Source organism: Pseudophryne corroboree, chromosome 2 (assembly GCF_028390025.1).
Source record: "Pseudophryne corroboree isolate aPseCor3 chromosome 2, aPseCor3.hap2, whole genome shotgun sequence".
Classification (NCBI taxonomy): Eukaryota; Metazoa; Chordata; class Amphibia; order Anura; family Myobatrachidae; genus Pseudophryne; species Pseudophryne corroboree.
The window spans coordinates 742578314-742602793 of NC_086445.1; the positions used below are offsets into that span (position 1 = coordinate 742578314).

A 24480-nucleotide genomic window follows, 5' to 3' on the forward strand; every position below is an offset into this window, starting at 1 on the left:
ATATATATATATATATATATTTTAATTTTATCTCATTATCATCCAGTCTATATTAGCAGCAGACACAGTACGGTAGTCCACGGCTGTAGCTACCTCTGTGTCGGCAGTCGCTCGTCCATCCATAATTGTATACCACCTACCCGTGGTTTATTTTTTTTTCTATCTTCTTGATACTAGTAGCTTACTTTAGAAGTCTGCAGTGCTGACAGACAGTGTCCAGCAGGTCCGTCATTACATAATATATACCTGTCCAGCTGCAGTACTAGTGTGATATATATATATATATTTTAATTTTATCTCATTATCATCCAGTCTATATTAGCAGCAGACACAGTACGGTAGTCCACGGCTGTAGCTACCTCTGTGTCGGCAGTCGCTCGTCCATCCATAATTGTATACCACCTACCCGTGGTTTATTTTTTTTTCTATCTTCTTGATACTAGTAGCTTACTTTAGGAGTCTGCAGTGCTGACAGACAGTGTCCAGCAGGTCCGTCATTACATAATATATACCTGTCCGGCTGCAGTACTAGTGTGATATATATATATTTTAATTTTATCTCATTATCATCCAGTCTATATTAGCAGCAGACACAGTACGGTAGTCCACGGCTGTAGCTACCTCTGTGTCGGCAGTCGCTCGTCCATCCATAATTGTATACCACCTACCCGTGGTTTATTTTTTTTTCTATCTTCTTGATACTAGCAGCTTACTTTAGGAGTCTGCAGTGCTGACAGACAGTGTCCAGCAGATCCGTCATTACATAATATATACCTGTCCGGCTGCAGTACTAGTGTGATATATATATATATATATATTTTAATTTTATCTCATTATCATCCAGTCTATATTAGCAGCAGACACAGTACGGTAGTCCACGGCTGTAGCTACCTCTGTGTCGGCAGTCGCTCGTCCATCCATAAGTATACTAGTATCCATCCATCTCCATTGTTTACCTGAGGTGCCTTTTAGTTGTGCCTATTAAAATATGGAGAACAAAAATGTTGAGGTTCCAAAATTAGGGAAAGATCAAGATCGACTTCCACCTCGTGCTGAAGCTGCTGCCACTAGTCATGGCCGAGACGATGAAATGCCAGCAACGTCGTCTGCCAAGGCCGATGCCCAATGTCATAGTACAGAGCATGTAAAATCCAAAACACCAAATATCAGTAAAAAAAGGACTCAAAAATCTAAAATAAAATTGTCGGAGGAGAAGCGTAAACTTGCCAATATGCCATTTACCACACGGAGTGGCAAGGAACGGCTGAGGCCCTGGCCTATGTTCTTGGCTAGTGGTTCAGCTTCACATGAGGATGGAAGCACTCAGCCTCTCGCTAGAAAAATGAAAAGACTCAAACTGGCAAAAGCACCGCAAAGAACTGTGCGTTCTTCAAAATCACAAATCCACAAGGAGAGTCCAATTGTGTCGGTTGCGATGCCTGACCTTCCCAACACTGGACGTGAAGAGCATGCGCCTTCCACCATTTGCACGCCCCCTGCAAGTGCTGGAAGGAGCACCCGCAGTCCAGTTCCTGATAGTCAGATTGAAGATGTCAGTGTTGAAGTACACCAGGATGAGGAGGATATGGGTGTTGCTGGTGCTGGGGAGGAAATTGACAAGGAGGATTCTGATGGTGAGGTGGTTTGTTTAAGTCAGGCACCCGGGGAGACACCTGTTGTCTGTGGGAGGAATATGGCCGTTGACATGCCTGGTGAAAATACCAAAAAAATCAGCTCTTCGGTGTGGAAGTATTTCAACAGAAATGCGGACAACTGGTGTCAAGCCGTGTGTTGCCTTTGTCAAGCTGTAATAAGTAGGGGTAAGGACGTTAACCACCTTGGAACATCCTCCCTTATACGTCACCTGCAGCGCATTCATAATAAGTCAGTGACAAGTTCAAAAACTTTGGGCGACAGCGGAAGCAGTCCACTGACCAGTAAATCCCTTCCTCTTGTAACCAAGCTCACGCAAACCACCCCACCAACTCCCTCAGTGTCAATTTCCTCCTTTCCCAGGAATGGCAATAGTCCTGCAGGCCATGTCACTGGCAATTCTGACGAGTCCTCTCCTGCCTGGGATTCCTCCGATGCATCCTTGAGTGTAACGCCTACTGCTGCTGGCGCTGCTGTTGTTGCTGCTGGGAGTCGATGGTCATCCCAGAGGGGAAGTCGTAAGCCCACTTTTACTACTTCCACCAAGCAATTGACTGTCCAACAGTCCTTTGCGAGGAAGATAAAATATCACAGCAGTCATCCTGTTGCAAAGCGGATAACTGAGGCCTTGACAACTATGTTGGTGTTAGACGTGCGTCCGGTATCCGCCGTTAGTTCACAGGGAACTAGACAATTTCTTGAGGTAGTGTGCCCCCGTTACCAAATACCATCTAGGTTCCACTTCTCTAGGCAGGCGATACCGAGAATGTACACGGACGTCAGAAAAAGACTCACCAGTGTCCTAAAAAATGCAGTTGTACCCAATGTCCACTTAACCACGGACATGTGGACAAGTGGAGCAGGGCAGGGTCAGGACTATATGACTGTGACAGCCCACTGGGTAGATGTATGGACTCCCTTTGCAAGAACAGCAGCGGCGGCACCAGTAGCAGCATCTCGCAAACGCCAACTCTTTCCTAGGCAGGCTACGCTTTGTATCACCGGTTTCCAGAATATGCACACAGCTGAAAACCTCTTACGGAAACTGAGGAAGATCATCGCGGAATGGCTTACCCCAATTGGACTCTCCTGTGGATTTGTGGCATCGGACAACGCCAGCAATATTGTGTGTGCATTAAATATGGGCAAATTCCAGCACGTCCCATGTTTTGCACATACCTTGAATTTGGTGGTGCAGAATTTTGAAAAAAACGACAGGGGCGTGCAAGAGATGCTGTCGGTGGCCAGAAGAATTGCGGGACACTTTCGGCGTACAGGCACCACGTACAGAAGACTGGAGCAACACCAAAAACGCCTGAACCTGCCCCACCATCATCTGAAGCAAGAAGTGGTAACGAGGTGGAATTCAACCCTATATATGCTTCAGAGGTTGGAGGAGCAGCAAAAGGCCATTCAAGCCTATACAATTCAGCACGATATAGGAGGTGGAATGCACCTGTCTCAAGCGCAGTGGAGAATGATTTCAACGTTGTGCAAGGTTCTGCTGCCCTTTGAACTTGCCACACGTGAAGTCAGTTCAGACACTGCCAGCCTGAGTCAGGTCATTCCCCTCATCAGGCTTTTGCAGAAGAAGCTGGAGACATTGAAGGAGGAGCTAACACGGAGCGATTCCGCTAGGCATGTGGGACTTGTGGATGGAGCCCTTAATTCGCTTAACAAGGATTCACGGGTGGTCAATCTGTTGAAATCAGATCACTACATTTTGGCCACCGTGCTCGATCCTAGATTTAAAACCTACCTTGGATCTCTCTTTCCGGCAGACACAAGTCTGCTGGGGTTCAAAGACCTGCTGGTGAGAAAATTGTCAAGTCAAGCGGAACGCGACCTGTCAACATCTCCTCCTTCACATTCTCCCGCAACTGGGGGTGCGAGGAAAAGGCTCAGAATTCTGAGCCCACCCGCTGGCGGTGATGCAGGGCAGTCTGGAGGGACTGCTGATGCTGACATCTGGTCCGGACTGAAGGACCTGACAACGATTACGGACATGTCGTCTACTGTCACTGCATATGATTCTCTCCCCATTGAAAGAATGGTGGAGGATTATATGAGTGACCGCATCCAAGTAGGCACGTCAGACAGTCCGTACTTATACTGGCAGGAAAAAGAGGCAATTTGGAGGCCCTTGCACAAACTGGCTTTATTCTACCTAAGTTGCCCTCCCACAAGTGTGTACTCCGAAAGAGTGTTTAGTGCCGCCGCTCACCTTGTCAGCAATCGGCGTACGAGGTTACTTCCAGAAAATGTGGAGAAGATGATGTTCATTAAAATGAATTATAATCAATTCCTCCGTGGAGACATTGACCAGCAGCAATTGCCTCCACAAAGTACACAGGGAGCTGAGATGGTGGATTCCAGTGGGGACGAATTGATAATCTGTGAGGAGGGGGATGTACACAGTGATATATCGGTGGATGATGATGAGGTGGACATCTTGCCTCTGTAGAGCCAGTTTGTGCAAGGAGAGATTAATTGCTTCTTTTTTGGTGGGGGTCCAAACCAACCCGTCATTTCAGTCACAGTCGTGTGGCAGACCCTGTCACTGAAATGATGGGTTGGTTAAAGTGTGCATGTCCTGTTTATACAACATAAGGGTGGGTGGGAGGGCCCAAGGACAATTCCATCTTGCACCTCTTTTTTCTTTCATTTTTCTTTGCGTCATGTGCTGTTTGGGGAGTGTTTTTTGGAAGGGCCATCCTGCGTGACACTGCAGTGCCACTCCTAGATGGGCCAGGTGTTTGTGTCGGCCACTAGGGTCGCTTATCTTACTCACACAGCTACCTCATTGCGCCTCTTTTTTTCTTTGCGTCATGTGCTGTTTGGGGAGTGTTTTTTGGAAGGGCCATCCTGCGTGACACTGCAGTGACACTCCTAGATGGGCCAGGTGTTTGTGTCGGCCACTAGGGTCGCTTAGCTTACTCACACAGCTACCTCATTGCGCCTCTTTTTTTCTTTGCGTAATGTGCTGTTTGGGGAGTGTTTTTTGGAAGGGCCATCCTGCGTGACACTGCAGTGCCACTCCTAGATGGGCCAGGTGTTTGTGTCGGCCACTAGGGTCGCTTATCTTACTCACACAGCTACCTCATTGCGCCTCTTTTTTTCTTTGCGTCATGTGCTGTTTGGGGAGTGTTTTTTGGAAGGGCCATCCTGCGTGACACTGCAGTGCCACTCCTAGATGGGCCAGGTGTTTGTGTCGGCCACTAGGGTCGCTTAGCTTACTCACAGAGCTACCTCATTGCGCCTCTTTTTTTCTTTGCGTCATGTGCTGTTTGGGGAGTGTTTTTTGGAAGGGCCATCCTGCGTGACACTGCAGTGCCACTCCTAGATGGGCCAGGTGTTTGTGTCGGCCACTAGGGTCGCTTATCTTACTCACACAGCTACCTCATTGCGCCTCTTTTTTTCTTTGCGTCATGTGCTGTTTGGGGAGTGTTTTTTGGAAGGGCCATCCTGCGTGACACTGCAGTGCCACTCCTAGATGGGCCAGGTGTTTGTGTCGGCCACTAGGGTCGCTTAGCTTACTCACACAGCTACCTCATTTCGCCTCTTTTTTTCTTTGCGTCATGTGCTGTTTGGGGAGTGTTTTTTGGAAGGGCCATCCTGCCTGACACTGCAGTGCCACTCCTAGATGGGCCAGGTGTTTGTGTCGGCCACTAGGGTCGCTTAGCTTAGTCATCCAGCGACCTCGGTGCAAATTTTAGGACTAAAAATAATATTGTGAGGTGTGAGGTATTCAGAATAGACTGAAAATGAGTGGAAATTATGGTTTTTGAGGTTAATAATACTTTGGGATCAAAATGACCCCCAAATTCTATGATTTAAGCTGTTTTTTAGTGTTTTTTGAAAAAAACACCCGAATCCAAAACACACCCGAATCCGACAAAAAAAATTCGGTGAGGTTTTGCCAAAACGCGGTCGAACCCAAAACACGGCCGCGGAACCGAACCCAAAACCAAAACACAAAACCCGAAAAATTTCAAGTGCACATCTCTACTACAAATGCGACCTGGCAGCGCACAAGTGCTGCACATGCAGGGAGCTACTCGTCGGGTGGAAAAGCATTGCCGTTGTGCGATGCTTCTGCACCTGTGCAGGGGGGGAACAGAGCCAGTTATGCCAGGCAGACTAGCCCTGTGCTGGGGTTCCCCCTACATGTTTGAGTAAATGTTTAGCACAATGAATCAGCAGCATCTGTGGTGTGAGCAGGGGTAATTGTCAGTCACTTGCAGATACACAGCATAATGGCACAGAAATGGAAGTGACTGACAGTTACCTTTGCATAAGCTGAAATCACTATATCGTTCAATACATTCTGTATGCAAAATGTGTGGGGTCTTCTTGCTGTAATTGGCTGGTTCCTCAATAAGAAGCAGGGTGACTCCCCGTAACCCAATCCAGAGGCGACCAGTCCCCATTAAAAGGCACTGGGTATCTTCCTGACCCCCAACTGCTTTTAGGGCACTGGACAATTAACAACATGTACAACTAGTTTGTCAATATTAAATTACTGTCCCAGTATGATGGAAGGAGGTCCCTAACACAAGAGACAGTAGAACAGCGCAGAAACGCTGCTGATTTTTTAAAATGATTTACTTTTCATTTCACAGGGCACTGCCAGTCTTGTCTGGACTACTCCTCACTAACGCTGCATCACAGCCCCTCCCCACCGCGATCATAGTGTGAAGGTCTGCGCATGGGCTGTGCAGCAGCAATGCAAGCGCAATAGTCTGAATATCACCCGTTTGCAAGTTTCGGGCTATTGTGACTGAAGATGAATTAGGCCCTTGGTCTATAGATGTTCAGAATTATATTGGCGTTGTGATCTGTTGCTTCATTTCAGAGTTATGTTGCAAAAAGTCCGCCAGCCATCACAATGCATCACCATTGAGCTCGTTGAAAATGTGACAGTTGGTCAACTCTGCCTGTGCACCTGCCGGGTGACCTGGAAACAGTTATGTGCCACTAAGCCAGGATACTACAGGGTATCAGCTCCTAAGGGGGTGAAAAGGGGTAAAATATTCTGCCCAGCAAACCTTTGCCCGGTTGAAACAGGTCACATCAGCTAGTTTATTTTATTACACCATGCAGCACGTCAGTTGTGGTTCTCCAATATTCTGCTGTGCATATTTTTACGGTAAGTAATTTATTCATTTTTAATTATATTGGTGTAACTGTTTTTTTTATTGCCACCATCTGTTATTCATAGTAAGCTGAAGTTCTCACCATGATCTTGTATTTACAATGATTAAGCAGCATGTCACCCCAGCAGCCATGTTATCGCAAGTAACATGGTTTGGTACTTAGGGGTAAATGTATTATAGCAGCATGTATCGTGCACCCTGGGGGAGTGAAGACCCCCCAATAAAGGGGTCTCCCCCTCCAGGGCACCCAAGACCAGGTCTGAAGCCCGGGGCTATACCCAGTACCCCTGGGCAGTGGGTGCCAAGTTCATAGATTGAAAGTGTAAAGATCGGAGTTAAAATTGTCTTTTACAGGTGGAACTACAGGTCCCAGTAAGCCGTCCCTGCATGCTGGTACTTGAAGAACCACAAGCACCAGCATGCAAGGTATAAAAGGGTCCGCTGGTACCTGTAGTCCCCCTGTTAAAAAAATATTACAATAAACACAGAACACACACACCGCACTAAGTATAACTTTAATAAAGCATACTCTTACACTCACATACATACTCGCACTCATACATACTTACCTGCATCCTCCATTGCCCTTCACGTCCTCTTCTCCAGTACAAATTCACATCACCTGAAAAAATAAAATAATCAAGACTCACCTATTCCAGTGTAGATCAGTCCTCTTCAGAGGCTGCTCCAGAGGTGAGGCTACAGAGCAGTCCAAACTTCAAATAGAGGAGTCACACCAACTGCAACCAACTGTCATCCTAAACTGACGCACTGGCAATTGTTGTGGCTCCCCTATTTGAACTTTGGACTGTGCTGCAGCCCCACCTCTGGAGCCACCACTGGCTCCTTTTCGTTCCATGTAGGCACTCAGGGGTTATAAAAAAAAAAAATGCTAGACCTTCATCAACAGATTTAGGAGATCTAAGGAAGCACTGTACAGATCTCACTGTGCAGGCTTCTCCAAACACTCTGTTAAGAGGGATATCTGCTTGAAAAGTGTATTTTGATCTGAGTTTGCAGGAACGATTCTAGGTAAATTCTTGAGTTTCAGTGTCTATGGAAAGTATAAGAAAAATGGGGTGTGCCAGCGCTGGTTGTAATAATGATATAAAATGGACGCTTCATATAAATAATAACAATTTTCTCTTGCGTCCTAGAGGATACTGGGGTCCACAATTGTACCATGGGGTATAGATGGGTCCACTAGGAGCCATGGGCACTTCAAGAAATCAATAATGTGGGCTGGCTCATTTCTCTATGCCCCTCCTATCAGACTCAGTTTAGAAAATGTGCCCGGAGGAGCCGGTCATGCTTTGGAGAGCTCCTGAAGAGGTTTCTACTTTTATTTTAAATGTTTGTTATTTTCAGTCAGGGCTGTTTGGTAACAGCCTGCCTGCTTCGTGGGTCTTAGGGGAGAGAACGGCCCAACTTCCTTAGAGTTAATGGTCCTGTTTCTCTGCTGACAGGACACTGAGCTCATGAGGGAGCGATTTGCAAGCCACATAACGGCACAGCGTACCCTACCGCAGCACGCCGCCACCCCGTAACAGAGCCAGAAGATGAAGAGTGGTGAGTACAACGCCAGCGTCCCAGTTAGTGGGGCACCGGCGGGAATGGCGGCACAAGGGCTGAAGTGCAGCTCTGACTGCAGGGGCGTGCTGAGCCTCCACTGATGCCCACACTGGCCACAACGTACTAACGGGTTTTAACTCTTGGTTAGGCATTTTTTTACCTCAGGGCCAGTATAAAAAATGTGGGAAGCCGCGCGCCATTACATGGGGCAGGGCTTCACTCATAGCGGATCCTACAGCTCTCCAGCACCATTTCCCTCTGCAGCTCATACAGGCAGCATTCCCAGGGACGCGCAGCTCCTCCACAAGCACTCCAAGTCTCCTCAGTGGTATCAGGGGCAGTAGCGGATCTTGCCACGGGCAAGCAGGACTTTTGCCCGGGGCGCCGCCTTCCGGAGGGCGCTGGCGCCTTCCGGAGGGCCCCGCATCACAGCAAGATCCACTGCTGTTGTGCCCCCTGCTGCCGCTGCCCGATGTGAACGGAAACTAGACGCTACGCGTCTAGTTTCCCTTCGTGGGCTGCCCGCTGTGAAGGGAAACTAGACGCTACGCGTCTAGTTTCCCTTCGTGGGCTGCCCGCTGTGAAGGGAAACTAGATGCTACGCGTCTAGTTTCCCTTCGTGGAGAGGACCTTTTCTGTAATAATGTGCGGTGCGCGTTGACGTCATCGCGCACCGCACAGCAAAGGTCCTCTCCACGAAGGGAACTAGATGCATAGCGTCTAGTTTTCCTTCGTGGAGAGGACCTTTGCTGTGCGGTGCGCGATGACGTCATCGCGCACCGCACATCGTTTCAGTGGCGCTACTACTGTACAGGGGGCGTAACTGACCACGCCCCCTGTATGAAGCCATGCCCCCTATGGCTGCCCGGGGCGCTCAAAGACCCTGAGCCGGCCCTGATCAGGGGGTGTTAGTAAAAGGGGGGAGCAAGTGTAAGATTATAACCACTACTAAGGTGCTTATTTCTGTGCGACCCAGCTAGGTTTTACCTTGCTAGAAGGGGCGCTGTGTGGCTGGCTCTGATTTCTGTGTCTCTCTGAGGACCCTGCCTACATACAGTATACTGAGTTTTCACTAGTGTCTGTGTCTGTGTCTGTGTGTGTGTGTGTGTGTGTGTGTGTGTGTGTTTGTAGGTGACCCTTTACAATCATGTCCAGGGACTGTGTGTCTTGTACAGCGGAATGTCTCTCATCCCCTGGGGACTCACTACCCTGTACTCAGGATAGTGTTCACTTCCAGACCAGTGGGACTGAACCCCCATGGTTGGCCTCCATTAAAGGGATTATTTCAAATATTTCTACTAAGCTGTCTCATACTGAGAATGAGACAAAATTCTTCCGGCAGTCTATGGATGACCTGATAAATAGAGATTCAGCTCCCATGCCTGTGCCCCACACTCTCACCATTTGCCCACAAAAGTGTACTCTGGCCCAAATCATGCAGGGTGATACTGATATGACACGTCGGATCCAGAGGAGGGTGAAATGGATGCGAGTAGGGGAATGCTGTCCTGTCACAGGGTATACAGGCCCTCTTTGAGGCTATCAGATCTGTCCTACATATTTCTGACAAGACTGAAGATGTAGAAGAGGAATCTTATTTTAACACTAAAAAGAAATCCTCAGCTACTTTCCCCACTTCAAAATAATTAAATGCCCTGTTTGAAGAGATGTGGTGAACCCTGACCAAAAATGTAAGATCCCTAAAAGGCTGATTTCTTCCTTTCCCTTTCCTGCGGAGGATAGGAAGAAATGTGAAAACCCGCCGATTGTGGATACATCAGTGTCCAGGTTGTCGCGTAAGATAGTCTTACCGGTTCCTGGGGCCATGTCCTTAAAGGACGCAGCTGACCGTAAGATTGAGACCACTCTGAAATCTTTATACACTGCGGCTGGGGTGGCCCAGTGACCCACTATTGCTTGTGCATGGATCACTAGGGCCATTGCTAAGTGGTAAGGTAACCTAATTGATGGCTTAGATTCCTTACCCGGGGGGGGGGGGGGGGGGGGATTATTTTACTCCTACAGCATATTCAGGATTCTGCTAACTTTATGGTGGAGGCCTTAAAGGAAATAGCTTTGCTCAACGCATGCACCACTGCCATGGCAGTGTCAGCACGCAGAGGCTTGTGGCTACACCAGTGGCCTGCGGATGCAGATTCCAGGAAAGGCATGGAATGCCTACCATTCACGGGTGAGGCTCTTTTTGGAGATGAACTGGATACGTGGATATCCAAAGCTACGGCGGGTAAGTCTACATACCTTCCTTCCGCAGCAACCCCAGCTAGGAAAACCTACTCTGCTCCAACTCTGCAGTCCTGCAAAATTTAAAGGAAAATCCAAGGGTTCTTCTACAACCTTCCGAGGTGGTAAAAGTAAACCCAGAAAACCCACTGCTGCAGGTTCTCAGGAACAGACCTCTGGATCTGCTTCCTCAAAGCCTTCAGCATGATGGTGGACCGCACTGCCTGGAAGATAGGCAGGTTGGAGCTCGGTTACGTTATTTCAGTCACATATGGGAGACATCATGTCTAGATTCCTGGGTCAAAGAGCTTATCGCACAGGGATACAGACTGGAATTTCAGGAACTCAAACCTCCCAGATTCTTCAAATCCGGCTTACCAGCTTCTCCAGAAGCAGGTTTTACTTTGCAGGCAGTGATTCAAAAACTGGTACAGACTAAGGTCATTGTTCCAGTTCCGCTACACCTACAAAACAAGGGTTATTATTGCAACCTGTTTGTAGTACCAAAACCGGGCGGTTCAGTAAGGCCCATTTTAAACCTCAAGTCACTGAACCCGTACTTACGGGTGTTCAAATTCAAGATGGAGCCTCTGAGAGCGATGATCTCAGGTCTGGAGGAGGGGGAATTCCTGATGTCTCTCAACATCAAGGATGCGTACCTTCCCATTCCAATTTGGCTGCCTCATCAGACATATCGAAGATTTGCCCTGCAGGACTGTCACTACCAGTTTCAGGGCCTGCCATTTGGCCTCTTCATGGCACCAAGGGTTTTCATCAAGGTGATGGCAGAGATGATGTTTCTCTTCCGCAAACAGGGAGTGAACATCATACCATACCTGGACATCCTGCTGATTAAAGTGCCTTCCAGGGAGTGGTTGTTGGACAGCATTACCCTCTCAACCAGACTTCTCCAGGATCACGGGTGGATTCTGAACCTACTAAAATCCCACCTGGAACCAACATGGAGGCTTCCATTCCTAGGAATGATCCTGGATACGGAGAAATAAAAGGTGTTCCTTCCCTTAGAAAAGGCATTGGTAATCCAGTCAATGGTGCGGGATGTCCTAAAACCAACCTGGATATCGGTGCATCTGTACATTCACCTTCTGGGGAAGATGGTAGCCTCTTACGAGGCTCTGCAGTATGGAAGGTTTCATGCCAGGCAATTCCAGCTGAATCTGTTAGACAAATGGTCCGGATCACATCTTCACTTGCACATGAAGATACGTCTGTCACCAAAAGCCAGGATTTCTCTTCTATGGTGGCCCCAGACTTCTCACCTGACCGAGGGTCAATGGTTCGGGATTCAAAATTGGATTCTGCTAACTACGGACGCAAGCCTCAGAGGTTGGGTAGCAGTCACCCAAGGGGAACAGTCCCAAGGAAAATGGTCAAGTCAGGAAGCCATTCTTCGATCAACATTCTTGAATTAAGTGCCATATACAATGCCCTTCTACAGGCATCGCATCTTCTTCAAGATCAAGCCATTCAGGTTCAGTTGGACAATGTGCCGGCAGTAACGTACATAAACTGACAGGGCAGAACGAAGAGCAGACCTGCAATGTCAGAGGTAACAAAAATTCTGCTCTGGGCAGAAAGACACGCGGTGGCAGTGTCAGCAATCTTCATTCCGGGAATAGACAACTGGGAAGCGGACTTCCTCAGCAGACACGACCTCCATCCAGGAGAGTGGGGCCTTCACCCGCAGGTGTTCGAGTCCTTGACAAGTCGGTGGGGAATTCCACAGATAGACATGATGGCCTCTCGTCTCAACAAGAAGCTAAAGTGCTATTGTTCCAGATCGAGGGACCCACAAGCAGTGGCTGTGGACGCTCTGGTGACTCCATGAGTTTACCAGATGGTTTACGTGTTCCCACCTCTTCCACTGATCCCAAGAATTCTCAAAAGAATAAAAAGGGAAAAGGTTAAAGCAATTCTCAATGCTCCAGATTGGCCGCGAAGGGACTGGTACACGGATCTACTGGAGTTGCTCCTGGAGAACCTTTTGGCCTCCACCGCTGTGAGAGGATCTTCTGCAACAGAGGCCATTCGTCTATCAAGAATTCCCGCGCTACGTTTGACGGCATGGAAGTTGAACGTCAGATTTTTAGCACGGAAAGGCATTATGAACAAGGTTATTCCAACCCTGATCCAAGACAGGAAAGGGTGACGTCCAAACATTACCACCGTATTTGGAAAAAATATGTCTTGTGCTGTGAAAACAGGAAATTTCCTGCAGTGGAATTTTAACTGGGACGTTTTCTCCTTTTTCTAGTCAGAGGTGGATGTGGGCCTACGTTTGGGCTCCTTGAAAGTCCAGATTTCGTCCTTGTCCATTTTCTTCCACAAACAATTGGCTTCCCTCCCTGAGGTTCAGATGTTCTTGAAGGGGGTTCTGCACATCCAACCGCCCTTTGTGCCTCCCACGGCACCTTGGGATCTTAATGTGGTGTTGCGGTTTCTGCAATCGGACTGGTTTGAACCTATAAAGGAGGTTGACGTTATTTTATACAATACATATTAAAACAGCAGGAGTAGATGCGTATTGATGCTACTGTAGTAGCAAGAAACTCATATGCAGATACCTCCCTAAATTGGATCACTAATGCAAGTCCACTCATACATGTAGTAAGTTGTCAACTTCTTATTGCCTAGGACAGTTTCCAATGTGCAGTTACTGTAGAGCAATCATATTTACCGGATACACAGAATGATATCCCTGGGTTGCATCAGCCTTAGGGAAAGTCCATTTACAGCTGCAGGAATGAACCGGAATGATGCTGAAGTGTGAAATTCCAATAGTGGATGGACGTCCAAATAATTGCCAGAATGGTTGACAGAGTCCCAATGGATACAAGGTATAGAGTGGAATCCAGGTAGGTATTTGATGGTAAGCTCAACGCGTTTCACTGGTAATAATAAAATCCAGCTTCCTCAGGAGCATAAATTCAGTGTGTACTGGGATGTCTATATATTCCACCACTAATAACATGACAATCAACAACTGTCTAGGTACAAAAAAAATAATGAAACAAACCGTCTAAAGAAATAATGTAAAAGATACAACACCATCATCAAAAAATTCCCCTTAATCAGTGGGGTACAGTTATTTATAAAAACGAGCATTGAAACAAATTTTTAGAATATAAAAGAAATTAATTTTAGCCGATAAGGTGATTGCATCGGATCACATGATCGGGATTATTTGCAATCCCATTGGTCCATTAGTAATTGGGTGTGTATGACATGGTGCTCCGGTCACGTGGTGCCACTCACGTGATCGGAGCCTGCATGGAACTACCGATCTGGGATCACATGATGTTGCCCATGTGACCAGGACCTGCACCGTGTCAATTGGAAGTTTCAGGGCACGTGGTCCAGGGGCTCTGGTCACGTGGTACCGCTCACGTGACTGGGGCCTGTATTGAACTCCTAATGTTCGATCACGTGGTGTTACCGCATCCATTGGATGTTTCAGGGCACATGGGAAGAGGGCACGTCCTGGGAGGTGTGCGGAAGTGTCTACCTCCCACACACTGATGTGTTTAAATGAGCACAGATAGAACTGGTTTCCATGGAGACATGCACAGCTTGTCAAAGGAAAGCCGATTTTACCTTAAAATTGAAGTCAGAGAGGAATAAAAAGATAAGCAATGCTTATCATTTAGTGCATATTAGCATAAGAAGAAATATTCATTAGAATATAAAAAAATAAATGAAAAATAATCATTATATATATATATATAAAACACATTCTGTATGTAGATATGTGTGTATATATATATATATATATATATATATACATTTATATATATATATATATATATATATATATATAAAAAAATATTTCCGATATTGGTCAAGCATAAAGCTCCTACCAAATCAGGAGAGTAACCCGCACCAAGATAGAATAATTTTATTTATACTGTTGGGGTGCCTTCCATAATATCAATTCCACCCTTATTTTGGGGTCTCATATATGTATATGTGAGACAGGGATTAAGGTTCACAAGGTGCTACCAACTGGTTTGAACAGGGATATAGAATCAAATCCCCATAGAGAGGGGAAAGGAAGGAGAAACCAGGAACAATTTAAGGTGCACTCAACCCAACTTAACAAATTTAAATGTATTTATTCTCAAAGATGTATATCCACACTGTAGTATCAAGTAAAGGCTCAAATGCCCATTACCTAAATTAGTACTGAAGATTATTGTTATTCATGGAACTAAGAAATGTCCTTTATTAATAATAGAGCGAAATATTAAAATCCAAAAAAGTGGGGTTAGAAAAATTAGATGTGACAGAAATACAACAAATGTGAATAAAGATTTAAAAACAATGCTAATGTGTCGTGTCCTTTATATATTCCCTTGGGACTTGTTCTAAATGTACATGAACGTATGTATATTTATAATGCACTTTTTTTGGATTTTAATATTTCGCTCTATTATTAATAAAGGACATTTCTTAGTTCCATGAATAACAATAATCTTCAGTACTAATTTAGGTAATGGGCATTTGAGCCTTTACTTGATACTACAGTGTGGATATACATCTTTGAGAATAAACACATTTAAATTTGTTAAGTTGGGTTGAGTGCACCTTAAATTGTACCTGGTTTCTCCTTCCTTTCCCCTCTCTATGGGGATTTGATTCTATATATTAAAATATGTATAGCAAGCAAATGGTACGGCACTCCAAGCATCTGAATAAACCAAGCTCAAGACGACATTAAATTAGACAACGTTTCAGTGCTTTTGATCCAGCACTTTCGTCAGGTCAAACAACATACAAGTGCATAATCTTACCTTTTATCAGCCAAAGATCACCCAGTGACTGGCGTCTTCCGGTAGGCGGGACACCCGCCCGCTCCGGCCGGCGCTCAAGCGGTGACGTATGCTATAGCTCCGTCATCGCTGTGCTGCCCATCACCATGACAACTGTACACACCCTACCAAAACATAGTAGAGCAATTATGCATCTATATACAATGCAAACCACATCCAAGTAATTAGAATACAGTGTATACCTAAGTGTTTACATATGGTTGTTAATAGATAAATTTATACACACTGTCTCAAACAATAGAAAGACACTAGAATACCTACATGGATGTATAGGAATTAACGATCTACCTGAATGCTACTATTAGCATCTTGAAACAACCACACCACTTTTTTTCAGAGAGTCCTGTATTTCAGCTGAAGTTATTTGTGGATTTTTCTTTGCATCCCGAACAATTTTCCTGGCAGTTGTGGTTGAAATTTTTGTTGGTCTACCTGACCGTGATTTGGTTTACACAGAATCCCTCATTTTCCACTTCTTAATTAGAGTTTGAACACTGCTGATTGGCATTCTCAATTGCTTGGATATCTTTTTATATCCCTTTCCTGTTCAATTACCTTTTCCCGCAGTTCCTTTGACAATTCTTTTGCTTTCCCCGTGACTCAGAATACAGACACGTCAGGGCAGCACTGGATGAAAGATGCAAGGGTCTTTCAGGAGTACAGAAACTCACTGACCTTTTATACACACACACTGTTAACAAGCAAACAGATCACAGGTGAGGATGGTTACCTTTAGTAGCCATTCAAACCTGTTTGTCAACTTGTTATCAGGTCAAAATCTCCAGGGTATGTAAACTTTTGATCAGGGTCATTTGGGTAGTTTCTGTTGTCATTATGATTTAAAAAGAGTAAACACAATTGTTTGACAATAAATGGCTTCACCCAACCACTAACTATGAGTGAAAGAAAAGTCTGTGAGTTATCATTCATATTCTCTGACAAATGGCCAGAAAATCACAAATTCTGCTAGGGTATGTAAACTTATGAGCACAACTCTATGTTGGAGTCAAGAGATATAGAAGGCAATACATATTCTGGGTTAGCCTAGATGTATATAGTTGTGTTAGGCATAGTCAGATTTATAATTATTATCCTATTGCTATTGTATATATGAAAAATAGATTGTTGGTAAAATGACAAGGGTGGCAGAAAAGATTACTATTAATGAATATAATAGGATGAATATATATATATATATATATATATACATACTGTATATATATAGTTCCTAATATAGACTGTATCTACATACAGAATGTGTTATATATATGTATATATTTTTATTTTTCATTTACTTATTCATTTTTTTTTGTATTCTCCTGTATATGGCCGGCAGCAATGTAGAATTGTAAATGCTGAGCCTGAACTTATAATATAACTGTTAATATCCCTTATAAATTGTAATTGCATGTGTATTTATGTTGTTCTCTTATGTGGAAAGCACTTATATCAGAGATAAGCTAGTGACTGTTAACCGTTAGCAGCGGGACTCATACTCTAACAAGGATCATATATCTCCTCCCAGCCGGACACTCGTGCAAGCTCCATATAATTAATACCTTAGGGACCTCTAGTCATGATGAGCGGCCTTTGACACTATTGAGGCAGGCATTTGGACACACCATCAGATTACTTATATACATGCTAGGGTTCTGTATACCTATTGCTCGTCAGTGCTGAGAGGCGCGGTATTACACAGTGTAGCAGTTACCGGATACTGGGGCACATGTATTAAGCCTGGAGAAGTGATAAAGCAGTGACAAGTGGAAGGTGATAACGCACCAGCCAATCATTACAGGTTTGAAAAATGACAGTTAGGAGCTGATTGGCTGGTGCATTATCACCTTCCACTTATCACTGCTTTATCACTTCTCCAGGCTTAATACATCTACCCCAATGTGTATCACATCGTGGTCAATGGCATTACATTTGTGAATCATTACGGGGGTCGCCAGCCATCCATAGCGGTTATATGCTATGGAGCCGGGCTCATTGATTTAATATCTGCCTGCATGAGCATAAGGGCACCCTGTTATATGGTGACGGTTGAGAGCTGATAAACGTGACATTTCAAAGCATGGCAGTGACCCAAGTATGTATGCACTAAAACACGATGACTGTTTATCCATGGTGAGCACTGTGAGGCGCAGCATTTACAATTCTACATTGCTGCTGGCCATCTGACAGAGTATATATAGACCACTGTCCAGTGTCCATGGGAACACTTGATAGCCACAATTGATGAATTATATACAGTATTAATGTAACTCCGGTCTCAAGTACAAGGAGCAGCAATTTTACTGTTGTATTCCATCAGCCAATTATCTATAGTGTAATTACAACAAGGGGTGTCGATTGATCTTTCCCATTGTGTGATTATATATTGATCCACACAATATAACACCCTCGAAAATATAGAAGAGTCCAAAAGGCAAGGTATAATATAAAACTTTCTGTGTACCTATATTAATATCACTTGGTTCACAACATATGTGATACATATTGATTATAATAATAAAAAACGATTTTTCAATCCCAGCTACACAGTTATCAATTTTGAGAAGGATTGAATTATATTGTCTTTATAATTTGAGAGTAATTAAGGTGCTGTGATGCGCACACGGCAGACACTCAAATCCAAATGTCCATTTGATGACAGGCATGAATAAAAAGTATTTTGATTACTACTCACTTACTAGCTGAAATAACATCAGCCTAAATTGATATAAATATAAACTTTCCATAAATTGAAACAGTTACTGTAGCGGTTTACGTATACTTTATTGCAGTAACATATGAGATACATTCCAACATGGAACAATAAATAATAAATACACAATCAGTGGTTGAGCCTTTTAATATCACAATTTATTTTGTACACTGTTTTTTCACTTGCATATATTTCACCAGCTATTAACTTCATTTATTAAAAGTTATATTTTAACCCTTCATTGGTCATCTACCCGTAAGGAGGATGACTTAAAGAAATTATACTAACATATTAGTCTGTGTGTGCCCTCTCAAGGAATACTTTTTTCTTCGTCTTGATTCATACTGTATGCTATACAATATTCCAGGAACACCTCCCAATTAATAATTTGTGATTGCTATAATTGAACAAATGGGAAAAAGATTTATATATACAATTTATCTCAAGCAGATTATGTTGTATGTCTGTGCAACCCTCTCTATCTTTATGGTACTGCCATATAAGTCATGGGGTACTGCCGTATAAGTCCAGTGGTACTGCCGTTTAAGTCCAGTGGTACTGCCGTATAAGTCCATGGATACTGCCATTTACGTCCAGGGGTACTACCATATAAGTCCAGTGGTGCTGCCGTATAAGTCCAATGGTAGTGCCGTATAAGTCCAGTGGTGCAGCCTTATAAGTCCAGTCCAGTGATGCAGCCTTATAAGTCCAGGGGTACTGCCGTTTAGGTCCAGGGGTACTGCCATATAAGTCCAGTGGTGCTGCCGTATAAGTCCAATGGTACTGCCGTATAAGTCCAGTGGTGCAGCCTTATAAGTCCAGTCCAGTGGTGCAGCCTTATAAGTTCAGGGGTACTGCCGTATAAGACCAGAGGTACTGCCGTATAAGTCCAGGGGTACTGCTGTATAAGTCCAGGGGTACTGCCGTATAAGTCCAGAGGTACTGCCGTATAAGTCCAGTCCAGTGGTGCAGCCATATAAGTACGGGGGTACTGCCGTATAAGTCCAGTCCAGTGATGCAGCCATATAAATTCAGGAGTACTGCCATATAAATCTAGGGGTACTGCCGTATAAGTCCAGTGGTACTGCCGTATAGGTCCAGTCCAGTGGTGCAGCCATATAAGTCTGGGAGTACTGCCATATAAGTCCAGGGTACTGCCGTATAAGTCCAGTCCAGTGGTGCAGCTGTATAAGTTCAGGGGTACTGCCGTATAAGTCCAGGGGTACTGCCGTATAAGTCCAGTCCAGTGGTGCACCCGTATAAGTTCAGGGGTACTGTCGTATAAGTCCAGGGGTTCTGCCATATAAGTCCAGTGGTACTGCCGTATAAGGCCTGGGGTACTGCCGTATAGGTCCAGTCCAGTGGTGCAGCCGTATAAGTTCAGGGGGTACTGCCGTATAAGTCCACCAATATTGTGCGTGCATTACATCTGGGCAAATTCAAGCACGTCCCATGTCTTGCACATACAATTAATTTGGTGGTGTAGAATTTTTTGAAAAATTTTAGTGGCATGCAGGAGATGCTGTCGGTGGCCCGAAAAATTGTGGGCCACTTTCAACATTCAGCCACTGCATGCCACTCCTAGATGGGCCAGGATGGGCCGCACACTTGTGTCGCTTAGCAAAGTCATCCAGCTACCTCATTGCACCTCTTTTTCTTCTTTGCAGGATGAGTTGTTTGGGGCCTACTTTTTAAATGTGCAATCCTGTCTGCCACTACAGTGCCACTCCTAGATGGGCCAGGTGTTTGTGCCGCACACTTGTGTCGCTTAGTTTAGTCACCTAGCGACCTCATTGCACCTCATTTTCTTCTTTGCGTGATGAGCTATTTGGGGCCTAGTTTTTAAAAGTGCCATCCTGTCTGACACTGCGGTGCCACTCCTAGATGGGCCAGGTGTTTGTGCCGCACACTTGTGTCGCTTAGCAAAGTCATCCAGCCACCTCAGTGCAACCTTTTGGCCTAAAAACAATATTGTGAGGTGTGAGGTGTTCAGAATAGACTGGAAATGAGTGGAAATGAATGTTATTGAGGTTAATTATACCATAGGATCAAAATTACCCCCAAATTCTGTGATTTTAGCTGTTTTTGGGGGGGGGGGGGGGTGTTAAAAAATCATCCAGATCCAAAACCAAAACCCGAAAGGGTGGTTTTGGCAAAACCAAAACACAAAAAGTGCCCACCGCACATCTCTCGGCCAAGTCAAGGGGGGTTGTGGAGACCCCAGAGATATCGGTGCACCTGGCCTCAAGACTTCTGTTGCCAGCCCTGTCTGTACACATCGTAAAATAAAGGGCTAATATAATATAAAGGTTATATTTGGTTTATATATGGAATAGGAAATGCTATAACATAGTAAAAACTAGAGATGTGCACCGGACATTTTTCGGGTTTTGTGTTTTGGATTCGGTTCCGCGGCCGTGTTTTGGATTCGGACGCGTTTTGGCAAAACCTCCCTGAAATTTTTTTTTTCGGATTCGGGTGTGTTTTGGATTCAGGTTTTTTTTTTTCAAAAAAACCCTCAAAAACAGCTTAAATCATAGAATTTGGGGGTAATTTTGATCCCATAGTATTATTAACCTCAATAACCATAATTTCCACTCATTTCCAGTCTATTCTGAACACCTCACACCTCACAATATTATCTTTAGTCCTAAAATTTGCACCAAGGTCGCTGGATGACTAAGCTAAGCGACCCAAGTGGGCGGCACAAACACCTGGCCCATCTAGGAGTGGCACTGCAGTGTCAGACAGAATGGCACTTAAAAAAATAGTCCCCAAACAGCACATGATGCAAAGAAAAAAAAAGAGGTACACCAAGGTCGCTGGATGGCTAAGCTAAGCGACCCAAGTGGGCGGCACAAACACCTGGCCCATCTAGGAGTGGCACTGCAGTGTCAGACAGGATGGCACTTAAAAAATTAGCCCCAAACATCACATGATGCAGAGATAAATAAAAAATAAAAAAAGAGGTGCAAGATGGAATTGTCCCTGGGCCCTCCCACCCACCCTTATGTTGTATAAACAGGACATGCACACTTTAACAAACCCATCATTTCAGTGACAGGGTCTGCCACACGACTGTGGCTGAAATGACTGGTTGGTTTGGGCCCCCACCAAAAAAGAAGCAATCAATCTCTCCTTGCACAAACTGGCTCTAAAGAGGCAAGATGTCCACCTCCTCCTCATCGTCCGATTCCTCACCCCTTTCACTGTGTACATCCCCCTCCTCACAGATTATTAATTCATCCCCCATCTCAGGTCCCTGTGTACTTTCTGGAGGCAATTGCTGGTGAAAGTCTCCACGGAGGAATTGATTATAATTCATTTTGATGAACATCATCTTCTCCACATTTTCTGGAAGTAACCTCGTACGCCGAATGCTGACAAGGTGACCGGCTGCACTAAACACTCTTTCGGAGTACACACTGGAGGGGGGGCAACTTAGGTAAAATAAAGCCAGTTTGTGCAAGGGCCTCCAAATTGCATCTTTTTCCTGCCAGTATACGTACGGACTGTCTGACGTGCCTACTTGGATGCGGTCACTCATATAATCCTCCACTATTCTTTCAATGGTGACAGAATCATATGCAGTGACAGTAGACGACATGTCAGTAATCGTTGGCAGGTCCTTCAGTCCGGACCAGATGTCAGCACTCGCTCCAGACTGCTCTGCATCACCGCCAGCGGGTGGGCTCGGAATTCTTAGCCTTTTCCTCGCAGCCCCAGTTGCGGGAGAATGTGAAAGAGGAGCTGTTGACGGGTCATGTTCCGCTTGACTTGACAAGTGTCTCACCAGCAGGTCTTTGCACCTCTGCACACTTGTGTCTGCCGGAAAGAGAGATACAATGTAGGCTTTAAATCTAGGATCGAGCACGGTGGCCAAAATGTGGTGCTCTGATTTCAACAGATTGACCACCCGTGATTCCTGGTTAAGCGAATTAAGGGGTCCATCCACAAGTCCCAGATGCCTAGCGGAATCGCTCCATTTTAGCTCCTCCTTCAATCTCTCCAGCTTCTTCTGCAAAAGCCTGATGACGGGAATGACCTGACTCAGGCTGGCAGTGTCTGAACTGACTTCACGTGTGGCAAGTTCAAAGGGTTGCAGAACCTTGCACAACGTTGAAATCATTCTCCACTGCGCTTGAGTCAGGTGCATTCCCCCTCCTTTGCCTATATCGTAGGCAGATGTATAGGCTTGAATGGCCTTTTGCTGCTCCTCCATCCTCTGAAGCATATAGAGGGTTGAATTCCACCTCGTTACCACCTCTTGCTTCAGATGATGGCGGGGCAGGTTCAGGAGTGTTTGCTGGTGCTCCAGTCATCGGCACGCGGTGGCTGAATGCCGAAAAGTGGCCCGCAATTCTTCGGGCCACCGACAGCATCTCTTGCACGCCCCTGTCGTTTTTTAAATAATTCTACACCACTAAATTCAATGTATGTGCAAAACATGGGACATGCTGTAATTTGCCCAGATGTAATGCACGCACAATATTGGTGGCGTTGTACGATCTCAAATCCCCAGGAGAGTCCAATTGGGGTAAGCCATTCTGCGATGATGTTCCTCAGTTTCCTTAAGAGGTTGTCAGCTGTGTGCCTCTTATGGAAAGCGGTGATACAAAGCGTAGCCTGCCTAGGAACGAGTTGGCGTTTGCGGGATGCTGCTACTGGTGCCGCCGCTGCTGTTCTTGCTGCGGGAGGCAATACATCTACCCAGTGGGCTGTCACAGTCATATAGTCCCGAGTCTGCCCTGCTCCACTTGTCCAAATGTCCGTGGTTAAGTGGACATTGGTTGCAACTGCATTTTTTAGGACACTGGTGACTCTTTTTCTGACGTCTGTGTACATTCTCGGTATCGCCTGCCTAGAGAAATGGAACCTAGATGGTATTTGGTACCGGGGACACAGTACCTCAAGCAATTCTCTAATTCCCTGTGAATTAACGGTGGATACCGGACACACGTTTAACACCACCGCAGCTGCCAATACCTGAGTTATCCGCTTTGCAGCAGGATGACTGCTGTGATATTTCATCTTCCTCGCAAAGGACTGTTGGACAGTCAATTGCTTACTGGAAGTAGTACAAGTGGTCTTCCGACTTCCCCTCTGGGATGACAATCGACTCCCAGCAGCAACAACAGCAGCGCCATCAGCAGTAGTTGTTACACTCAAGGATCCATCAGAGGAATCCCAGTTAGGAGAGGACACGTCAGACTTGCCAGTGACATGGCCTGCAGGACTGTTGGCATTCCTGTCTAAGGAGGAAATTACCTGCCTTTCGGAAAAGACGCCCTGCTGGCGTTGAAACGCGTTAAGGATACAGGCTTTTGTTTCTCAAGGATCAACACTGCCAGTTGCCGTATATACTTCCAAACCGTGCACAGGAGCCCGGTTCCAACCACCGCAATTAGGAACACCTGTATTGCAGCTCACATTCCTACAGCCCCAGCCGTCCATCTCAAATCGGGGAGGTAGAAGCTACAGGTGCCGTTCCCTTCAGCCCGGCGCAGCCCGGCGCATAGAGTTCACACCGGGTGTCTGTTTCACTAAAGACAGGCCGCTGGTTGGCCGAATACACCCAGATAAATCAACATAGATACTCCGGAATACCAGCATACAGCCTCCGTTTTGAAAGTGCGGAGGTACCGGAGGTGATGTGGATCAGCGGGGACGGCTTGTCGGGACTCTCTGCACGGCGCGGCATCAGTTGCATCCGCTGAGGCTCTGGTGTGTGTCTCTGTTGGGACGGCGGGACGACACCAGGGAGCAAGGACTGAACAGGCTCCTGCCCAGCGGAGGTTGTATTTTTTAAATTATTCTCTCCTGCACCAGCTGCTTATTGCCATGGATTTGTGATACATACAATCCCTTCAAAACATACAGCTGTGAGTGACTCTTGTTTAGATTAAGCATTTAACAGCTCTATACATTTTATATATTTATTGTGTGCACATAGTGAACCCAGCATGGTCTAAAACCTTCCAGGTGTTATTAAGAAATAGTCACATGCAAATAAGATTATTTATAATTCATGTTTTATAAATTGATTATGAAGCTATAATGCAGTGCATATTCATATCATTGTGACATTTTTAATATTGTTTCTTACTCCCGGGAGGTTGTTGTAATCCAGATACATTCTATATAAATAAATGCTCTTTACGTTTCTGATTGTCAAGCGCCACTTGTTATTCATTTGATAGTTTTGCTTTAAGGGATTGGCAATTCCCTTTTACAGGAGGCTGCTGACAATCATAGTGCAGTGCTACTCACCTGAGCGCATAGTTTTTTCTTTCTTCCT

At 45.4% G+C, this 24480-nt stretch overlaps 1 protein-coding gene across 5 annotated transcripts in view; it reads left to right on the forward strand.

Moving 5' to 3' along the window:
* Positions 1-6608: 6608 nt before the first annotated feature.
* The window catches only part of LOC135051156 (membrane-associated guanylate kinase, WW and PDZ domain-containing protein 3-like), a 73500-nt gene continuing 55628 nt past the window's right edge, over positions 6609-24480 (forward strand). For all 5 annotated transcript variants that reach the window (XR_010242077.1, XR_010242079.1, XR_010242076.1 and 2 more), the window contains exon 1: positions 6609-6802. Coding sequence is in view for 1 of the 5 variants with exons in the window: in XM_063957291.1 (XP_063813361.1) it covers positions 6751-6802 (52 nt within the window). In the remaining 4 variants the exon portion in view is untranslated. The remainder of the gene's footprint in view (positions 6803-24480) is intronic.